At 41.2% G+C, this 15661-nt stretch overlaps 1 protein-coding gene across 6 annotated transcripts in view; it reads right to left on the minus strand.

The window, feature by feature from the left end:
- The window catches only part of TMEM266 (transmembrane protein 266), an 84104-nt gene that overhangs the window by 49084 nt on the left and 19359 nt on the right, over nt 1-15661 (minus strand). For 3 of the 6 annotated variants that reach the window (XM_017816758.1, XM_017816759.1, XM_017816760.1), the window contains 4 exons: nt 10850-10984; nt 9588-9689; nt 8466-8571; nt 6156-6344 (listed from right to left, as the gene is read on the minus strand). In XM_017816758.1, the coding sequence (XP_017672247.1) occupies nt 6156-6344; nt 8466-8479 (203 nt within the window). In that variant the 5' untranslated portion in view covers nt 8480-8571; nt 9588-9689; nt 10850-10984. Of the gene's footprint in view, nt 1-6155; nt 6345-8465; nt 8572-9587; nt 9690-10770; nt 10795-10849; nt 10985-15661 lie in introns of those variants that run through there. The other 3 variants (XM_017816763.1, XM_017816762.1, XM_017816761.1) reach the window with 2 other exon arrangements.

Below are 15661 nucleotides of genomic sequence, written 5' to 3' on the forward strand. Positions count from 1 at the left end.
CTTAACATTCTCACAGCATCCAACTATTTTCAATTTGGTGACTTCCTGAGATAGATGTGTTTTCTCAGACTGTACTTAGCAACCTTCAATGAATTTCTCTTCCACAAACTTGTCCAACCTCCCCTTAGGGAGATGAGTTATTAGCAGCCACAGAGCCTTTAGAAAGTAGCTCCAGGCATCTACTGCCCCCTGTGCAAAGAGCAACCTCTTTTTGCTTCTTTGGAACCGGGCCTTAATCTATTAATGTACCCTAGAGGCTGTGCTGGGAGAGGGGAGTGTGGGTGTCTAACCTTATTTTAACCTCTCTGTGTCACAGACTTTGTAATGTCAATCAAATCTCACATCAACCTTCTCTTCTCCAGACTGAAGAGTCCTAGTTTACATAGTCATCTCCAGTCAGATGTTCTATCACATCTTTGATCACTGTTTGCCTTTGATTCTTTTCCAGTTCTTTTATATCTACCATATCCTTTTTGACAGGGACCAGAACTACACTCATGTTCAAGATGTGGGCAAAACCTGGATATCTACAGAGGCACAACAACGGCCTCTCTTTTATTCTCTGCTCCTTCTCCTTAGCAATGCTAAGATCTGATTTGCTTTCATACTGCTGCTCAGTATTTAGCTGATTTTTTTTACAGTCTTGCCTTCCAGACAAATATTAATCTTTTCCACATTTCCCCCTTGTCCCATTGCTTATCCACATTTCCATTTTTGCACCAAGCCATATCTTCTCCAACTCAGACAATTAATTCCTTTATCAAGCCAGACAAATTAGATCCATTTCATTCCCAGTCTCCAGTGAAGCACTTTGCTAACAGTGGTCTGTGGGCTACAATTACTACACTTCTACCCACAAAAAGTATGTGGGAAAAGTAAGTTTGTTGGAAAAATACAGCAAGATCTCCAAAGCAAAAAAGTCTGAAAATCACTGAGCTAGAAAATTAATTCTTTGTCTTACTTCTAGCAGTGCTCCCTCTACCAAGTGATAAGATGTTGGAGGGATCCACTCAAAGGATTTAGGTACAAGGATAAACACAGTAATGAGCTAGTCTGGAAAACAAAACTTAAAAAGATAAACACTTAAAAGGCTTAAAAATTCCAAATCACCCAAGTCCCCATAACACAGCCCAAAATTTCAGGTAGTCTCTAGTGAAGAGCTGGGCACCTCACAGGTTCTATGGTGCTGAATGCTCATTTTCTGCTGCAGTGCAGGTCTCAGTTTTGGACCACAGCACTGAGAGTAGCAGTGATATAGTACTGCCCAAAGAACAAATCAGCACTACAGTCTCATTTCACTGTATCCTGATGTTAGGATTTTGCACCATCTTTCTGGATTCAGACTATGACTGGCAGCTAAAAATAAATTACAAGTCACTTTTGTAAATACAAGGAGCTCGCTCGCTATGTGAAATACTTCTGCCCTCCAAAACCTTTGCAATTTATCTTGAGCTTAAACCTCATTATTCACCATGTATCAAAATCATGTATTCCAGGATCTGCATGAGGTGCACAGATCTTTTGAGAAAAGGGACTATTTCTTATTATGCTGCCAGATAAAGACCAGAAAAGCAGAAAGCAAGAGAAATGTAAGAACTCGATCAAGTTCTTTTAGTTAAAGCAACTTTAAGTAAAATACCTCAACAAGATCAAATATCTGAAAGATAAATACGAAGACCAAAATAAGTGCATCTACTCGGTGCAATTACAGAAGACAGTGAAGGGACAGACATCTTTTTCTCCCAGGATGAGTGAATTTATTCACCAGCAAAGTCTTGCAACCAATTTAAAAAGAAGAGCTCACGACTCTTCCCTGTGTTAATTCTGCACCTCTGTAAATCTCTGTTCAGTTTTGGTTTCCCTTCCTTTCTCTCTCTCTCCCTGCAGTTTTCTTTTTTTCAGATATTCCTACTGTTTAATGCACTTTCTAGCTGATACCAAACAAATCTGAGGCTATGAACAGATGATTATTAAATTCCAACTGTTTACAGCTAATGTCAAATGAGTCACATTAACTGCGTGAAATCCCAAACTTTACCTCTTTTTATGTAAAACAGTATTTTGAAAGCACCATCATGTTTCAAACTTCTTTAATATATAAAACCTCAAGAGCTGCAATTTAAAGCAAATAGAACAAATAATTTAAAGTTGGTGTATATCTCTCCCCCCTCGATTCACAACCCCCAGTAAACACAGATCTTCATCAAGAGAGACCCACTGTCTATCTGTATAGTCACACAACATTAAAATGCAGCCTGTTGTGCAACTATCTGTGAATTCCTTTATAAATGACTGTGATAGATACCTCCTAACTGGAACTTCAGGAAAATACAGGAAGGAGAAGGTTTCCCTATCCCTGCACATGTCCCATTTTCTGCAGGTTGTCAATTTTCCAGCTATTCTCCAGCACTTTTATTGGTCATTGATGCAAAAAGCAGAAGAGAGAAAATAGTTTTTGGAAAACAGAACACTTGACTGGAAAAAAAGAAATCAAGAGTGGCACTTAAAGCTCATGTTAACATTTAAAAGTCTGGGTGATTAATCTCCTTAAAGAAATGTTTGCATACTCTTTTCATGCAAACTGAGTCCAGTGCAGACATAACCTCCCCAGTAAATTCACAGACACAAAGCAAACTGGCAACTCTGCTGCTGCAAGTTGTGCTTTTTACCTGAGCATCACCCAATTTGCTACAGATATGTTAGAGGTGTGCACCAGGTGTGCTCCTTGGCATGCAAGGCACATTTTCAGGATGAGTTCAATTCTCATATATGTGTCTCAGCCATCTCTGCAGTGTCTGAGCAGTGCACAGCAGTGATCTCTAAGGATGAGTCTAACCAGGGAACTGCAGGGCAGATCAGTGGGGCCATTAACTGAGGAACAGCACACTCATATTGGTTCTTGTTTCTTCCAACAGTAAGAAGAAATAGTAGCTTCTTCCCACAGTAAGGAAGAGATTACCTTTATAAAGAGACTGCTACAGTCACATAAAACTCCAAATGTTTTAGTGACATACTCTTGGCATTTTCCAGAAAACCTCCTTTTTCTGAAGAGTAAGACCCATAGCTCTGTTAACACCAGGCACATCAGTCTAGGAAGCAAGGCAGAGGCAGGAATTCCTCCTATCCTGCTCAGGGAAGCCTCACACACCTTATTCCTCATCAGTGCGAGGCAATGGCAATGCCAGCCCACCCAAGTGACCTGTAATGAGTATTTGTAATGCAGATTCTGTCCGACTTAACCAACTTCCATCATGTAAATCTCTGTACTTTCCCTATGTGAGAAGTCTACAGAGGGAGAAGAATCGTTGCTCAGCCCACATTAGAAGACAACACATTTTGTGATGTGTTTGAGGGTTTCTGGGAGTGCAGAAAGGTTTTTCTTGCCTGATTACCCTTTCACCACTTACAGGTGTATTCAGGGCCAGGCTTAATGCACCATCTAATCTGCAGTACTTTCTTTTTTGCTTAGCACAGGAATCAGTACTGTCATCCAAACTTCTGACAAAACAGCTCAAACTGTCCACAAAATTCCTTCAACACACAGGAACTGACTGCCCTGAGAATTTGATATAAAAAAGGAAAGATCCATCAAACTACACAAAATAAGATCTTTATTCCAGTATTAAAGTCATAGGAATGTCAGCTTACACACTGTCTGTCTAACAAGTTAAAGACAGACCACAATTTTCTTTTTTTTTAATTTTTCCTTTTGTTTTTTCATTTCTTGTGGGGGGTAGCTAATCTGATGCCATCTGAGAGTTTCCAAGCACACAAAGAGGGCTGAGCTATTCCTGAGCTATCCACCTATTCCTGATTGCCCATTAATACTGGCTTTATTAAGAGAAACATTCTCTCAGATGAAACAAAAAGTTCCCCTCGTTAGCAACCAGGTTAAATTTGTGCTTGGACCCTAAACACCTTCTGGCCTTAAAGAAGGAATATTAGAGGAAAACCTTAGGATGCACCATTAAATCAGAAGACTCCTTTCTTGCCCTCTCATTCTTCTCTAGTCTGATGTCTCTCTTGCTGCTCCATGCATGGAAATGGAACCTTACTGGTGACTGTCCACTGATCTGACCCTCCCCATCTCCTTCTCATTCAGGTTGAAGCCAGTCACATCTAACAAGGCCATGGGAAAGAAATCACACCCCATTCATAAAACCAGACATATTCCCCACCAAGCCAGAAGGTGGCACGGGGACAGTATTTTGAGTCTGCTGCTGGGCTTCTGGAGCTCAGCTCTGCTCCTAAATTTCTCAGGGCATCAGTTGTCATGAGAGCTTCTGAAAGGAAGAAGCCGCCACTCCCACACGGGAGATGCAGTCCCAGGACTCAGCCAAAATGCATTGAGATGTACAAACTAAAGCTCTGAATTTTCTTCAGAGAATGCAATCTACAGCTGGGAGGTCTGGATGGCCCCTGCTTACTTCCATGCAGCCTGACAAAGCCACAAAAGAAGTCTGTGTGAAGGAAGGGATCTCTGCTGAGGAAAAGAATGACAGGCCTATTTTCATGCTTAAGACTGCAAAGCTGCTCAAATGGTTACAATGAGAGATCTGCGCCCTTTGGCACAGTGAAAAATTGAGTTTCAGATCATAAAAATCTATAAAAATGCATACTTGAACTAAACTGGTATTGACTCAGCACCAAAATAGCCTGAGGGTTACACCTGCATACTCAAATTAATTTTCAAGTGCCTCTTTTGCTATGCAGGGTATTTTATGTTACAGTTGTACCGTGCTTATATAACCTACTCAAAATGTATTTCCCCTTGTTTGGAGTAACAACTTTCTGGAGATGTCTCATAAAGTCCAATTTGGAAAGAAATTAAAAGCAAGAGCCTTCCCCACATATTGCTTCCTGACTTCCACACAGAATACCTGCTGGGCTGAGATCAAGCAGGTCTCTGTTGATTACAGAGCACAGGTTAAAACTCATCGAGTTGTTAATAAATGGAGGCTTATATAAAGCCCTTTAATGTCTTCATCAGCAAGCATTCTATTGGCTTACTGGGAAGTGCTTTTGTATGGATCCCACTGGCAGTGGAGCAGACGTGTTCAGTGTGACACACGGTGGAACAGCAATCACAGAACCAGCAGGGCTGGGCACCTGTGCTCACCTCACCTCTGTCCCAAGGGATGTTAAACTATAGTGTTATCATTCCTGACAAATACATCTTCCTGACCACAGTGCCTCAGTTCCCCTCCTTCCCCCACACACCAGCCATTTAGCCCAGCCCTTCACTGCCCTCACAATTCTCTGCTGCAATACCAGCTTCTTACTTCTTGTCCCAAACACCACGGAGATCAATAACAGGCTGTTCCCTTCCTCACTGAAGTCTCTTAGAAGCTCCCCTCAAAGTCTCTTCTTCATGTTATTTCAATTAGTACTCCATGGCAGGTTTTCTGAGCCTCTAATCATTCTCACTGCCTTCCTCTGGATTCTCTCCAGTTGACCCAAATCTTTCACAAAGGATTTAGTACAGCAGTCCACCTACAGCCACTTCAAGCCTGAACCAGGCATAAGGATGACTTCTAATGTCCTGTAGGACAACAATGCTACATAATCTGACACTGGGTTATGTTTGAGCAACTGCTATGAACTGGTTAAGATCTTTTATTTCAATAAAACTGGAATCATTGTTCTATGAAAACAGGAGCAGTATGTATATACTATATACATTATCAAAGGCAACATTCACACATGATCAAACTACACAATTCAAATTACTGGGTGAAAAGTACACTATCTGTCCAGGAATCAGCAGTACTGTGCCATTATCTCTGTCAGGAGATGCACAACTACATACAAGAATCTCAGCAGCCAACTCTCTGTCATCCTGAAACCCTCCTGAAACTCCTTTGCAAAGAACTTTCACCAGGCCATTCTGCTTTTCTGATGGGCTATAGATCTTTTGTCCAGTTTTTCCTGGGATAAGGCTTCCAAACTGTGGTCAAACAGCAGAATTATAAAGAGTCCCAAACCAGCCCAGATTAGCTGTATTAAAAAAGGTCACTTCCATTCTGTGACAACGGTTTTAAAAAGAGTTTGAGGACAACTGGCTGCACTTCTCCATCTTAAGGTGTCCTATGTTACAGGTCCTGAAATCAGTATAATCTAAAACCATAAAACAAAATTCTGTCCTTTGTACTTACCCCTCTCTTTGGTACTCCTCATCCAAATTTGACAAAAGCTGGGACCCAGCCACAGACAGATCAAGTGCAGCTAAAGGCAGATCTCGATAAGCAAAGTTAACAAGCTGTACAGGAGCAATGCTTTTGGTCTCTTCTTCTACTTGTTGTGAAATTATCTCAACTTCTGAAACACCACCTTCAATTGTAGGCCTGAAAACATAATAAACACACATACACACATAAAAGATATAAATATATAAATAAGCAAACAAGTAAAAAGTAAGTTAGAGACAAGAACTTCATGGAATCCCAAAGAGCCAGCAACTTAAAAGGCCTCTGCAAGGTCATTGAGGGAGGTGTTGTCATTGAGGAGACCAAATCTCTCCAAACTTGTCTTTCGTAGATCTCACTGTGATCAACAGAAACCTCACAAAGGAGAACAGCATTTCACCCTGCTGAATCTGCTTCAAAGGCACTAAATATAAATGGATGTGTTATAAACAAACAAACACAGAAAAAAAGCATGAACCCAAAAGCAAAATATTCATGCAAAACAGAAAAGAAGACGTGAAACTGTGCCAACTAAAAACTCACTGCTCTGTAAGTTACATCAGTGAGCAATAAATAGCTAAGCTTATTAATCATTGTATACAAATCAACCATTAATTAATGGATGCAGTCTGACCCCTCTTCCACTGTGGATTTGAATATTGATTCAAATAGTTCTGATGGATGGCAGCTTTGTTTCATTTAACTAGAAAAGATCATTGTATTATTACAAAATAGTTCTGAAAGGAGAACAATGATTCAGAAGAATTATGGACTCCTCCATAAAGATTACCTAAACTGTCCTTATGCACAGCTACTTAATCTGATCGTGTATTCTTACACCAGCCCACTAACACTAATGGAATCTCCACGCAGTTAAAACCAGTGTGACAATGTGCATGTCTTTCACATTTATAACAAGATACTCCTGCTCTAGAAACTTAGTCAGGGAGTGTATTATTGAGTGTATGTGAAGGATGACTCCACTGTAGGACGGTTTTCATGGCCAGGGTGATCCTCTGCAGCACCAGCCAAAGCTCTTGCTCTGTTTGATCCACAGTAGGTGCAAGCACAAACTCCTCCAGCTTTCTTCCAGGGGGGCCTGTTAACTTCTGAAAAAATCTCAGGCTACTGTCAGAGGTTTTCAGCAGCAGGTGAGAAGATACTCCTTTTCCACGGGGATATAGTTAAAAAGTTCTTAGCACCCAACTTCACTCTGATATTTGACTGCAAAAATTGCACTGGTGATTTTGTTTTAAAGAAGCTTATTAAAATCTTCCAGCAATTTAAGCAACCTGATTAACAGTTCCTTTTTTTTTTTTTTCTCCCAGAAGTAACGAGTTTAGAAGAGTACTTAACTGTTATATTTTGTATAAGGATATAATCTATGGAGGTGAGTGAGGGAACCAAAATTCTGTGTGAAGGTTTCTATTGGTCAGAGCCTCATATTAGACTAACCCTTTCAGATGGAAGACATTATTCCTAAATTAAATGGAGCTAGCTGCTGCCAGCATTACATAAGAAAGTAACTTAAAAAAAAACAGAAAATGCTGTTATATCTCCAGCATTTGGCAGGGAAAGGCTGTAGCTGTGTCATACTATGGCAGTGAGCAGAGGTAAAAGGAAGTACTATTTGAACAACCTAAAGGCCTTTATTTTATTCATGTGTAACTAATAACGGAAAGTAATGAGATTCTTTGATTTCCAAACGAACTGTATTCTTCTGTAAACAATCTGAAATCAGAAACCCAGAGGTAGGAACTAATTTTAGCAAGAATTTTCTTTGATTTTCACCTTTAGTGCCATCCTGTGGACATTTACCTTTATAAGACCAAGCAGGTTCAGTTTTACATGAAAGAGCACACGATGATCCCATTTCCAGTATTATAAAGAAAAAAGGAGAGGGGTTGGTGCTGCCTTCCCTCTCCCAACAGTACCTAGCTTCTGTATTCTTAGACAGACTAAATCACAGACATAATCTGATTTGACTGAAAACAAAACCAAAAAAACAGACTAGTGCTGGCAGACAGGCTTGGGACAGGTTTGGTGGCAGGGAAAAAAAAAAAAGGACAAACAGACCTGAAAATAATACAACATACCAGTTTTCAGCCACTGCTGTTAGTAATACATCAGACATGCTTACAACATTCATGTTTTTTCTGCTAATTCACACTCTTTAGACAACTTCAGAACCTTTTTGATGTCACAACATCGTTCTCCTACAGGCAGCAACCTGTTCTCTTTCATTCAAAATCAATTATAATTTTATCAGATGGTACTTACTGAGGATTGGTCATGTTGGAGGATGCAACCAAACCAGCAGTAGTTCCAATATTTAACTAATTCCAGCTGCTCTGCATACAAGTTCTAGCCTTGCAAGATTAGGTCTCTGTGAGAAGCAAAACAAAGTTATACAAAACACAGCTGAAAGAAATCCAAAGGGCTACACTGACTTCTGTTGTGAATTTAAAAGTTTGTCTAATAATTTTATTTCCCCTGTGATTGTTTTTTGAAGTATTTTTATTCCAGGTTAATTCTTCCATATTATTGAGGCTGTAAAGTTACAGTGCATTTACTCATACACACAGACACAAATATACTTCCATAAGAACACAAGTCTTGTTTTAAACCACTGCATTGTTGAGAAAGATAATCAAGGTCAGAGGGAGAAGCGGATTTTCAAAGCAAGCTCATGGCTTCAGGAGAGCAAATTCTACTTGAAGCCAAGTGATTTTTTACAATTTAATATACATTAAAGAGATGAGCATTAGCTTTGTCGATGAAGGTCAGGGATTTGATCTCCATTTCCCAGTTCGAACTGTGTTTCCTGACTCCATTCGCTGCTTTAGAAAGTCTCTTTCAAGAATTAATTCATGTTGTCAAACATTCTAGATGGGCTGTTACCAGGAGAGTATTTTGATCAACAAAACCCAGTAACACCTTTGGAAAACGTGCCACACTTGCCTGTGGCAAAATCTCTGCTCGTGCTGTGCCTGGACCAATGCACTGCAACCAGAATGTTGAGTCTGTGAGAATGAAACCTACTGATACACAGGTTTGGGAAGCAGGAAAAACAGAGAACATCACAAACCAAACAAAAATTCTTAGAGAAAGATATAATGAGAGACTTCGTAAAGCTACTGTAAAGTTTATGTGCTAAATAATTTTTAAAAGCAAGATCAAAACAAACTCTTATTTTAATTAAACAGAAATAAACATCGGCAAATCAGAATGTTACTGGCAGTAACACCCATGATCATGAGAAATGCTTGTTATACTAAACTTTATAGGAGAGCCACTTACAGGCTGAGTTGTTGGTCAAGTATTTACAGTGGAGACATAAAAATGTAGCTACTGTAAGACCCTTAACAATCACCTGATATCAAACAATAAAATTGAACTTACGTCTTTTGTAGAGCCATTTCCAAGGCCTTATTTCATGTTTTGTAACCTTACAAAAAACGTAAAATATAGCCAATGGATTCTCACATCTTCCAGATAATGTGCCTGGGTGTGCAAAAAGAAAGGGTATACATTGTGATCGCCCTCCTCGAGTAGATAAGTCAGCCAAAAGCAATTTAATTATCCATGTGAAGAAACATGGACAACTTCAAAACCAAAGACTGCACACATTTTAGAAAGACACACACTATTTATTTATAACCTTGTAACACTTCTAAAGATAGAATAAGAAGCAAACTTTTTTCAGATAAAGCTTTGCTAATACAGCAGAAACTTGATTTGACATCCATTCAATACCAATGGGAGCCTCTTCCCTGGCCTTTGTCATCCTGAAATTATTTTATTTACTATATCCCTAAGACAGCAAAATACTAGAACATTTGCCTAAAATTATGCATGTTTAAACCACACAGAGCTTTATGATAGCAATTGTTACACGTACCAGCACAACAAAACTAAAATATTAGAATTAGCCTTGCTTTGCGACGTTCGCTCCCTAACATCTCCTTTGGGTTGATGTTTTCACAACACAAAAAAACCCAAACAATTCTGAATGAAAAATTTTACCCAGACCAATTGTTCTAAGCACTCAGCCTGAGAAAAACCTAAAGGCACGAGGCACTGTGCACCTGTCTTGTGAGACTGAGGAAAACGAGACTCCTGCTGGAAATGCATTTGCAGGTCTGGAGGACAGAAGGTACACGGGGATACAGCTGACTTAGGAAATGGGAATAAAACTGATGGAAACTGGCCTCAGAGGACAGGCAGGCAAATGTATATGTGGGAGTTTCTAAACCTAGTAAAAAACTCACCATTTATCCATGAGACAGCACGGCGTTAATATCCCCAATCTCTCTCCCAAACAGGGCTTAGGAAACAAAACAGTGACAAAAAATGTATAGCTAGATTTTTAAAAAGTCTTATTTTTTAGATTAATCTCAAGATTTTGAGGGAATTGAAGTCATAACAGGGGGGCCAGCAACACTGCAGTTCCTTCACACAAGACACGAACATTAAATATTTGCCTCTCCAGAATACAGAGTCTCCTTTTCTCCCGAAAGCTGGAAATACATGCACAGTCATACAGAATTTTGCTTTACAACTGAACCAGGTCTCTGAACCGGACCTGACTGGTGGCAACACCCCTAAGCCAGACCAGCTCCCTCCTCCTGGAGTTGGCAGCTCCACAGGTAAAGTTTGCTCACCAGCAGGACCAGAGGAGCAGCTCTGCCGACAGCGCCAGTGGCTCCGCAGGGAGCAGAGTCCAGCTCGCTGAGCCCAAGGGATCTACCATGACACAAGGTGCTCACAAAGGTGGGACGAGGAACCTGGAGACACACCTGGAAGGAGACACAGGGAGTCAAGTTTCCAAAGGACTCAGTGGAGCCTTCCTGAAAGAAAAAGTGGCCAAAAGTGAGTAATTTCTGGTGCAAATGACTAATGTATTTGCTGATTTAATGAACTGAAAGGACAAGGAGTTAGCAAGGACAATAAGAGGACAAAAAAGATGCAATAGGTTGTTGTATATCTATATCCTAAACGGATTGCTGTGATTCATGCTTCTTTCCAGACTTTATGCAAGCAACAGAAACGTCTTAACATATACTGATATTTTGCAGAAAGGTATTTTTTACCATCCACCTCATCTATCTGTTTTTAGCTTCCTTAAAAAACCCCACCTTTTATAGCAACATAAAACACTTGCAACTTCCATAGGAAATTTCTGTGCAACTGAGTGGTGTTTAAAGGCAACAAGGATCAGCAGGGAGATTCTATTCTTCTGCACTTATCTCTCTCTTGCATTCCTATAGGATATAGTGTGGGCAAAGAGGAATGATGTAGCTCTCCTCCTTACCAACTGAGCAGAGATAGGCAGAGGGCAACTTTTGGGTATTCCATCCGTAATCTGAGTGAAAATTTTTCCATGCAGCCCCTTCCACACCTGACACACTCAATTTATTCAGTAGACAAAAAAGCCTTGTCTCTTATAGTCTGGTCTGACAGAATTAGTTAACAGGTCCAGGGTTTTTGGCTTTTTTCCCTCACTTTATAGAACTGAGACCAGGCAGCACCCAGTACATGCTGAGCTGCCACTCAGCGTGAGTATGGGCACTGCCCAATCTGCTTGTTCTGTAGTGTGTTTTCAAGGTGAGATGGCTGCAGGAGAGCACAGTTTCCAAAGTTTAACAGAAAGTTTAAAAAGGAGATATAACAGACAGGAAAGAATTGTCCCATGAGTTTCTACTGCAAACTTTTAGTGGTATAACAACCCAAAACATTCACTGGACTAAATGACTGACATATTTGTATGTACCAATAGCACAGTGCAACCTGATGGGAAGCATGTAAGTTTGTACACAAGTAGCCCAGCTTAAAATGTGTGGGATCACAGTACAAACCTCAGCCGAGCTGACTCAGCTCTTCACCCCTCTGCAGCAGGCGAAGGAAGTTGTACCCCGTTCACTGAGCTCTTTCTCAGGCAAGATCTTCCCAGCGTTTAAAAGTGCTGGGCTTGCCTTCCAAGCCCTTCAGCTTTCCTGTTCTCTGCACAGGTACTGCACATGCCAGTGCTCCTCAACTCGTGGGTTGATTCTGTTTTCTTCCCCCCCTCCTCTGCAGGGGCACCTGCTTCAGCTCCTGGGCTGGGCAGTGGGGTCACTGCACTGAGCAAAGGTTCCCGCTGCTGTCCTTGCCCAGCACACATCCCGCCTCAGTTAATTCGTTAATGTTTACAGCAACCTTCTATTGTCAGTCACCACACCCTGGCTGGAGCTTGCTAATAGGAGATAAAGTCCAGCTGAAATAACACAAAGCACAGGACAGAGTTTGGAAGGCATAGGCTGAAGCACAGCACGTGGTGTCCACGCACTCTAAGCTGAAAGAAAAAAAACCTGGGACCAAAACAAAACGCCAAGAGCAAACTTAAAAAAAATCTATACTCCACTTATGCATGAAAACCACAGCTTTTAGCATTGATTTAAGCACAGTCTTACAAAATATGTGTCACAGGGTAGTGGGCCCAATTGGGGGTGAGGAGTAGGAAGATGGTTTAATTTAAGCCTTTTGCACCAAAGTCCCTACTAACTCATACCCTTTGTTCAGCTGAGCTGAAGTCAAGACAATGTGATTCAGAGCCGTTCTGAGGGGTATTATCACAAAGCTGTAAGCTCCTGCACAAAATTCAGATGTTATCTGAAACACCTGAGTTCGCGCTCTTACGAGGTAGCTACACAATCAAATTCTGACATGTTCTTCTAACTAAAGATTCTGCCACACAGCCCCCCAACAGCAGCTTAAGACACGTGGACAGGTTTGCATTCAAAGGAAATGCCACAGGCCACACTTGAGGAGACCCCATTGTTGGCTGCAATGTGGGGTTTAGGTGCCCTTGCCCAGCTTCAGCTCCTTCCTCTGCCCACGGTCCTGTGGGACCAGGAATCTCATTTGGCATTTCACTCAACAACAACAAAACTATCTTTCTTTTCCTGAACTTTTTTAAAATTAAAAAAAAAAAAGCAGGATGGCTTCCCTGATACAGGTCATAGTACAGCTCCAAAAATAGTTATGTCAGCAGAACTGAAAGTGTAGGGCAGGGCATTGTGCACGGAGACAACAGCACAGAGAAACACTTTAGATTAGAAACAGTCAAATCAAAGCTGACTGCAGAGCCCTGACATTGGCAACATTCAGCTGGAGCAAACACCCAACATGAAAATACTGAAGAGATTGAGGAAGGGGTGCAAATCTGTGGGGGGGGGTTCCTCTTTCTGTGTCACACTGGAGCTTTTTACTCTGCATCTAGTCCAGATCAGGAAATGGAATCTTGCTTCCTCTGTGCGAACAAGCTGAGTCCTTATTTCAGTCTACAAATTAGAAGCCTTGTACAATCTAAAGCTCAAATGCAAATGGTGGCTATTCAGGCGCCAACTGGGCAATCCTAAGAAGGTCTGGGAACTATTCAAAAAAACAGGAAGAAAGGGAATAATCTGAAATAGGAGTAGAGGAAACACCTAGACTACCCCAAAAGCTTTCAAAGAGAAAAGGGAAGTGTAATTTAGGGGTAACTACGTTTAGCTCTTGTGAATTAGCCCAGCCAAATTTCTTTTTTTTGTGATTAACACCATGGATATCATCCTGAGGATCAGCATGAACCTGATGTGATCACTCATCTCTACTACTGCAAGTCACATTTCTCCAAGAACTGAAATTAGGTTCCCTGGGATCACAACAACTGTTTTTTTCCTGAGAGTTTTAACCAGCTCCATTCATCTGCATTTAGAAAGTTTTACTGGTCAGGTATGCCAAAACTGCTTCCTTCAGGAATCCAGCAACTTGTACTTCTGAAGGGGAAACCCTGAAAATCTGCAGGAGTGCTCCCTACACTTCCTTGCTTTACTTCAGGTTGAAAAAACTGTTGATTTTTTCCCCAATGGGAAAAATCACAGGTTATTATATTAAAAAAAGTAATTATTTTTATTAAACTGCCTCTCCCTAATGCCTTATTTGACACAAGAGTTTGATAGAGTATTTGTTTATATGGCTCTGTATAGGTGGATAAGGAGCATCTCATTCATTTGTTTTAAAAAACCCCCACATCTAAATTTGTCAAAAAATTATGGATGCAGAATGCCACACAGAAAACAAATAGCAAATTAACTTCCTTAAACTTTAACATGCCCATGCGTGTCCAAAAGCAAAGAGGCACCAGAGATGGGGCTTTTTATTTCAAGTTAAAAGGAACATTTTTTGCATCTTTTTTATTTAAAAACAATAGAGTTTTCAAATATATCACTTAAAAAAAAAAAAAAAGGAAAAAACCCTCCATCGCAGGAAAGGTATTTAGATTGGAAAAAAGAGTCAGGCATTCACAAATTAGGAAATGGCAGATTTGAACTTGCTCATGCAGACATAATTCTATTCCCTTGTGGGATCATCCTGTATGTTGAAATTAGGCAGAATGTTGTTTGAGGAAAAATGAGCATGTAATCATGTCACTAAAGACTCTCATTATTCGTAAGTGTAAGTCATACTTCCTGGAGAGAAGTTTAGATGGGCCATAACAGAGAAAAATGATCTCGTGAACAATTATAACATAAACCCAACACGATCACTGGTCGAATCCTGAGCATTTCAGTACTGCAAACCTTGGACTGCAGGACTACAGGACAAGAAAGGGTAGCTAGAAAAAAGCCTTTAGAGGAGGACTAATCCAGTACAAAGCTACTAAAAGAGGACTAATCCAGTACAAACTCTGAGGAGAGCCCGGTCAAGCCCCCCCTCCAAGGAGCTTGCAGGTCTGCAGTACATGGTGCTTCCAGACTGCAAGAAACAGCAGGAGCTGCTCTCTTTGGGAAGGTTATGAAAAGACTCTGCTCCTGCTCCTTCCTTCTGCTTTCAGTTCCCCCCCAAACAGGGGAGGGAGGGCAGGGGCTGGGCAGCAGGTCTACAGACAGGGTTCTGTGACATGCAAACACTCCACACTTCCTACACAAACCAGAGCTGCCCCGACAGCTCCTTTGGGCTCTCGTTCCAGTTCATGCTACCCAGTGTGTACTGGCACTGTTGGTTTGCTCTGAGCTCCTCAATAAACAGCAGGCATACATTCAGCTAGAAGATTATTCATTTGATCTCTTCCTCTGGAGTAACTCCAAGCATGCCATTTCCCTTAGCACCTCACAAACCACCCTCATTCAGCTGTAACAAGCTGACCCAACACTTACCTACACCTTCTGCGTGTGGTGAAAGTGGAAGAGAAAGCACACGCCACAGTCCAGAGAACAAACAAAAGAGAGCAATCATTTAGTTAGAAGGTCCCTTTACACATCTGTCCAGCCTTCAAAGCTTGGGCCTAACTTAATAAAGTAAGGGAGAGCCCCGAGGCAGGCTCGGTGTTTGCCCTCAGGATCAGGCAGGGGGCTGGCAGCTCACACCGTGTCACTGCCCTGGGAAGGTGTCACTGCCCTGGGAAGGTGTCACTGCCCTGGGAAGGTGTCACTGCCCTGGGAAGGTGCCCTGCC

The sequence above is a fragment of the Lepidothrix coronata genome, unplaced genomic scaffold (genome assembly GCF_001604755.1).
Source record: "Lepidothrix coronata isolate B3197 unplaced genomic scaffold, Lepidothrix_coronata-1.0 Scaffold58, whole genome shotgun sequence".
Taxonomy (NCBI): domain Eukaryota; kingdom Metazoa; phylum Chordata; class Aves; order Passeriformes; family Pipridae; genus Lepidothrix; species Lepidothrix coronata.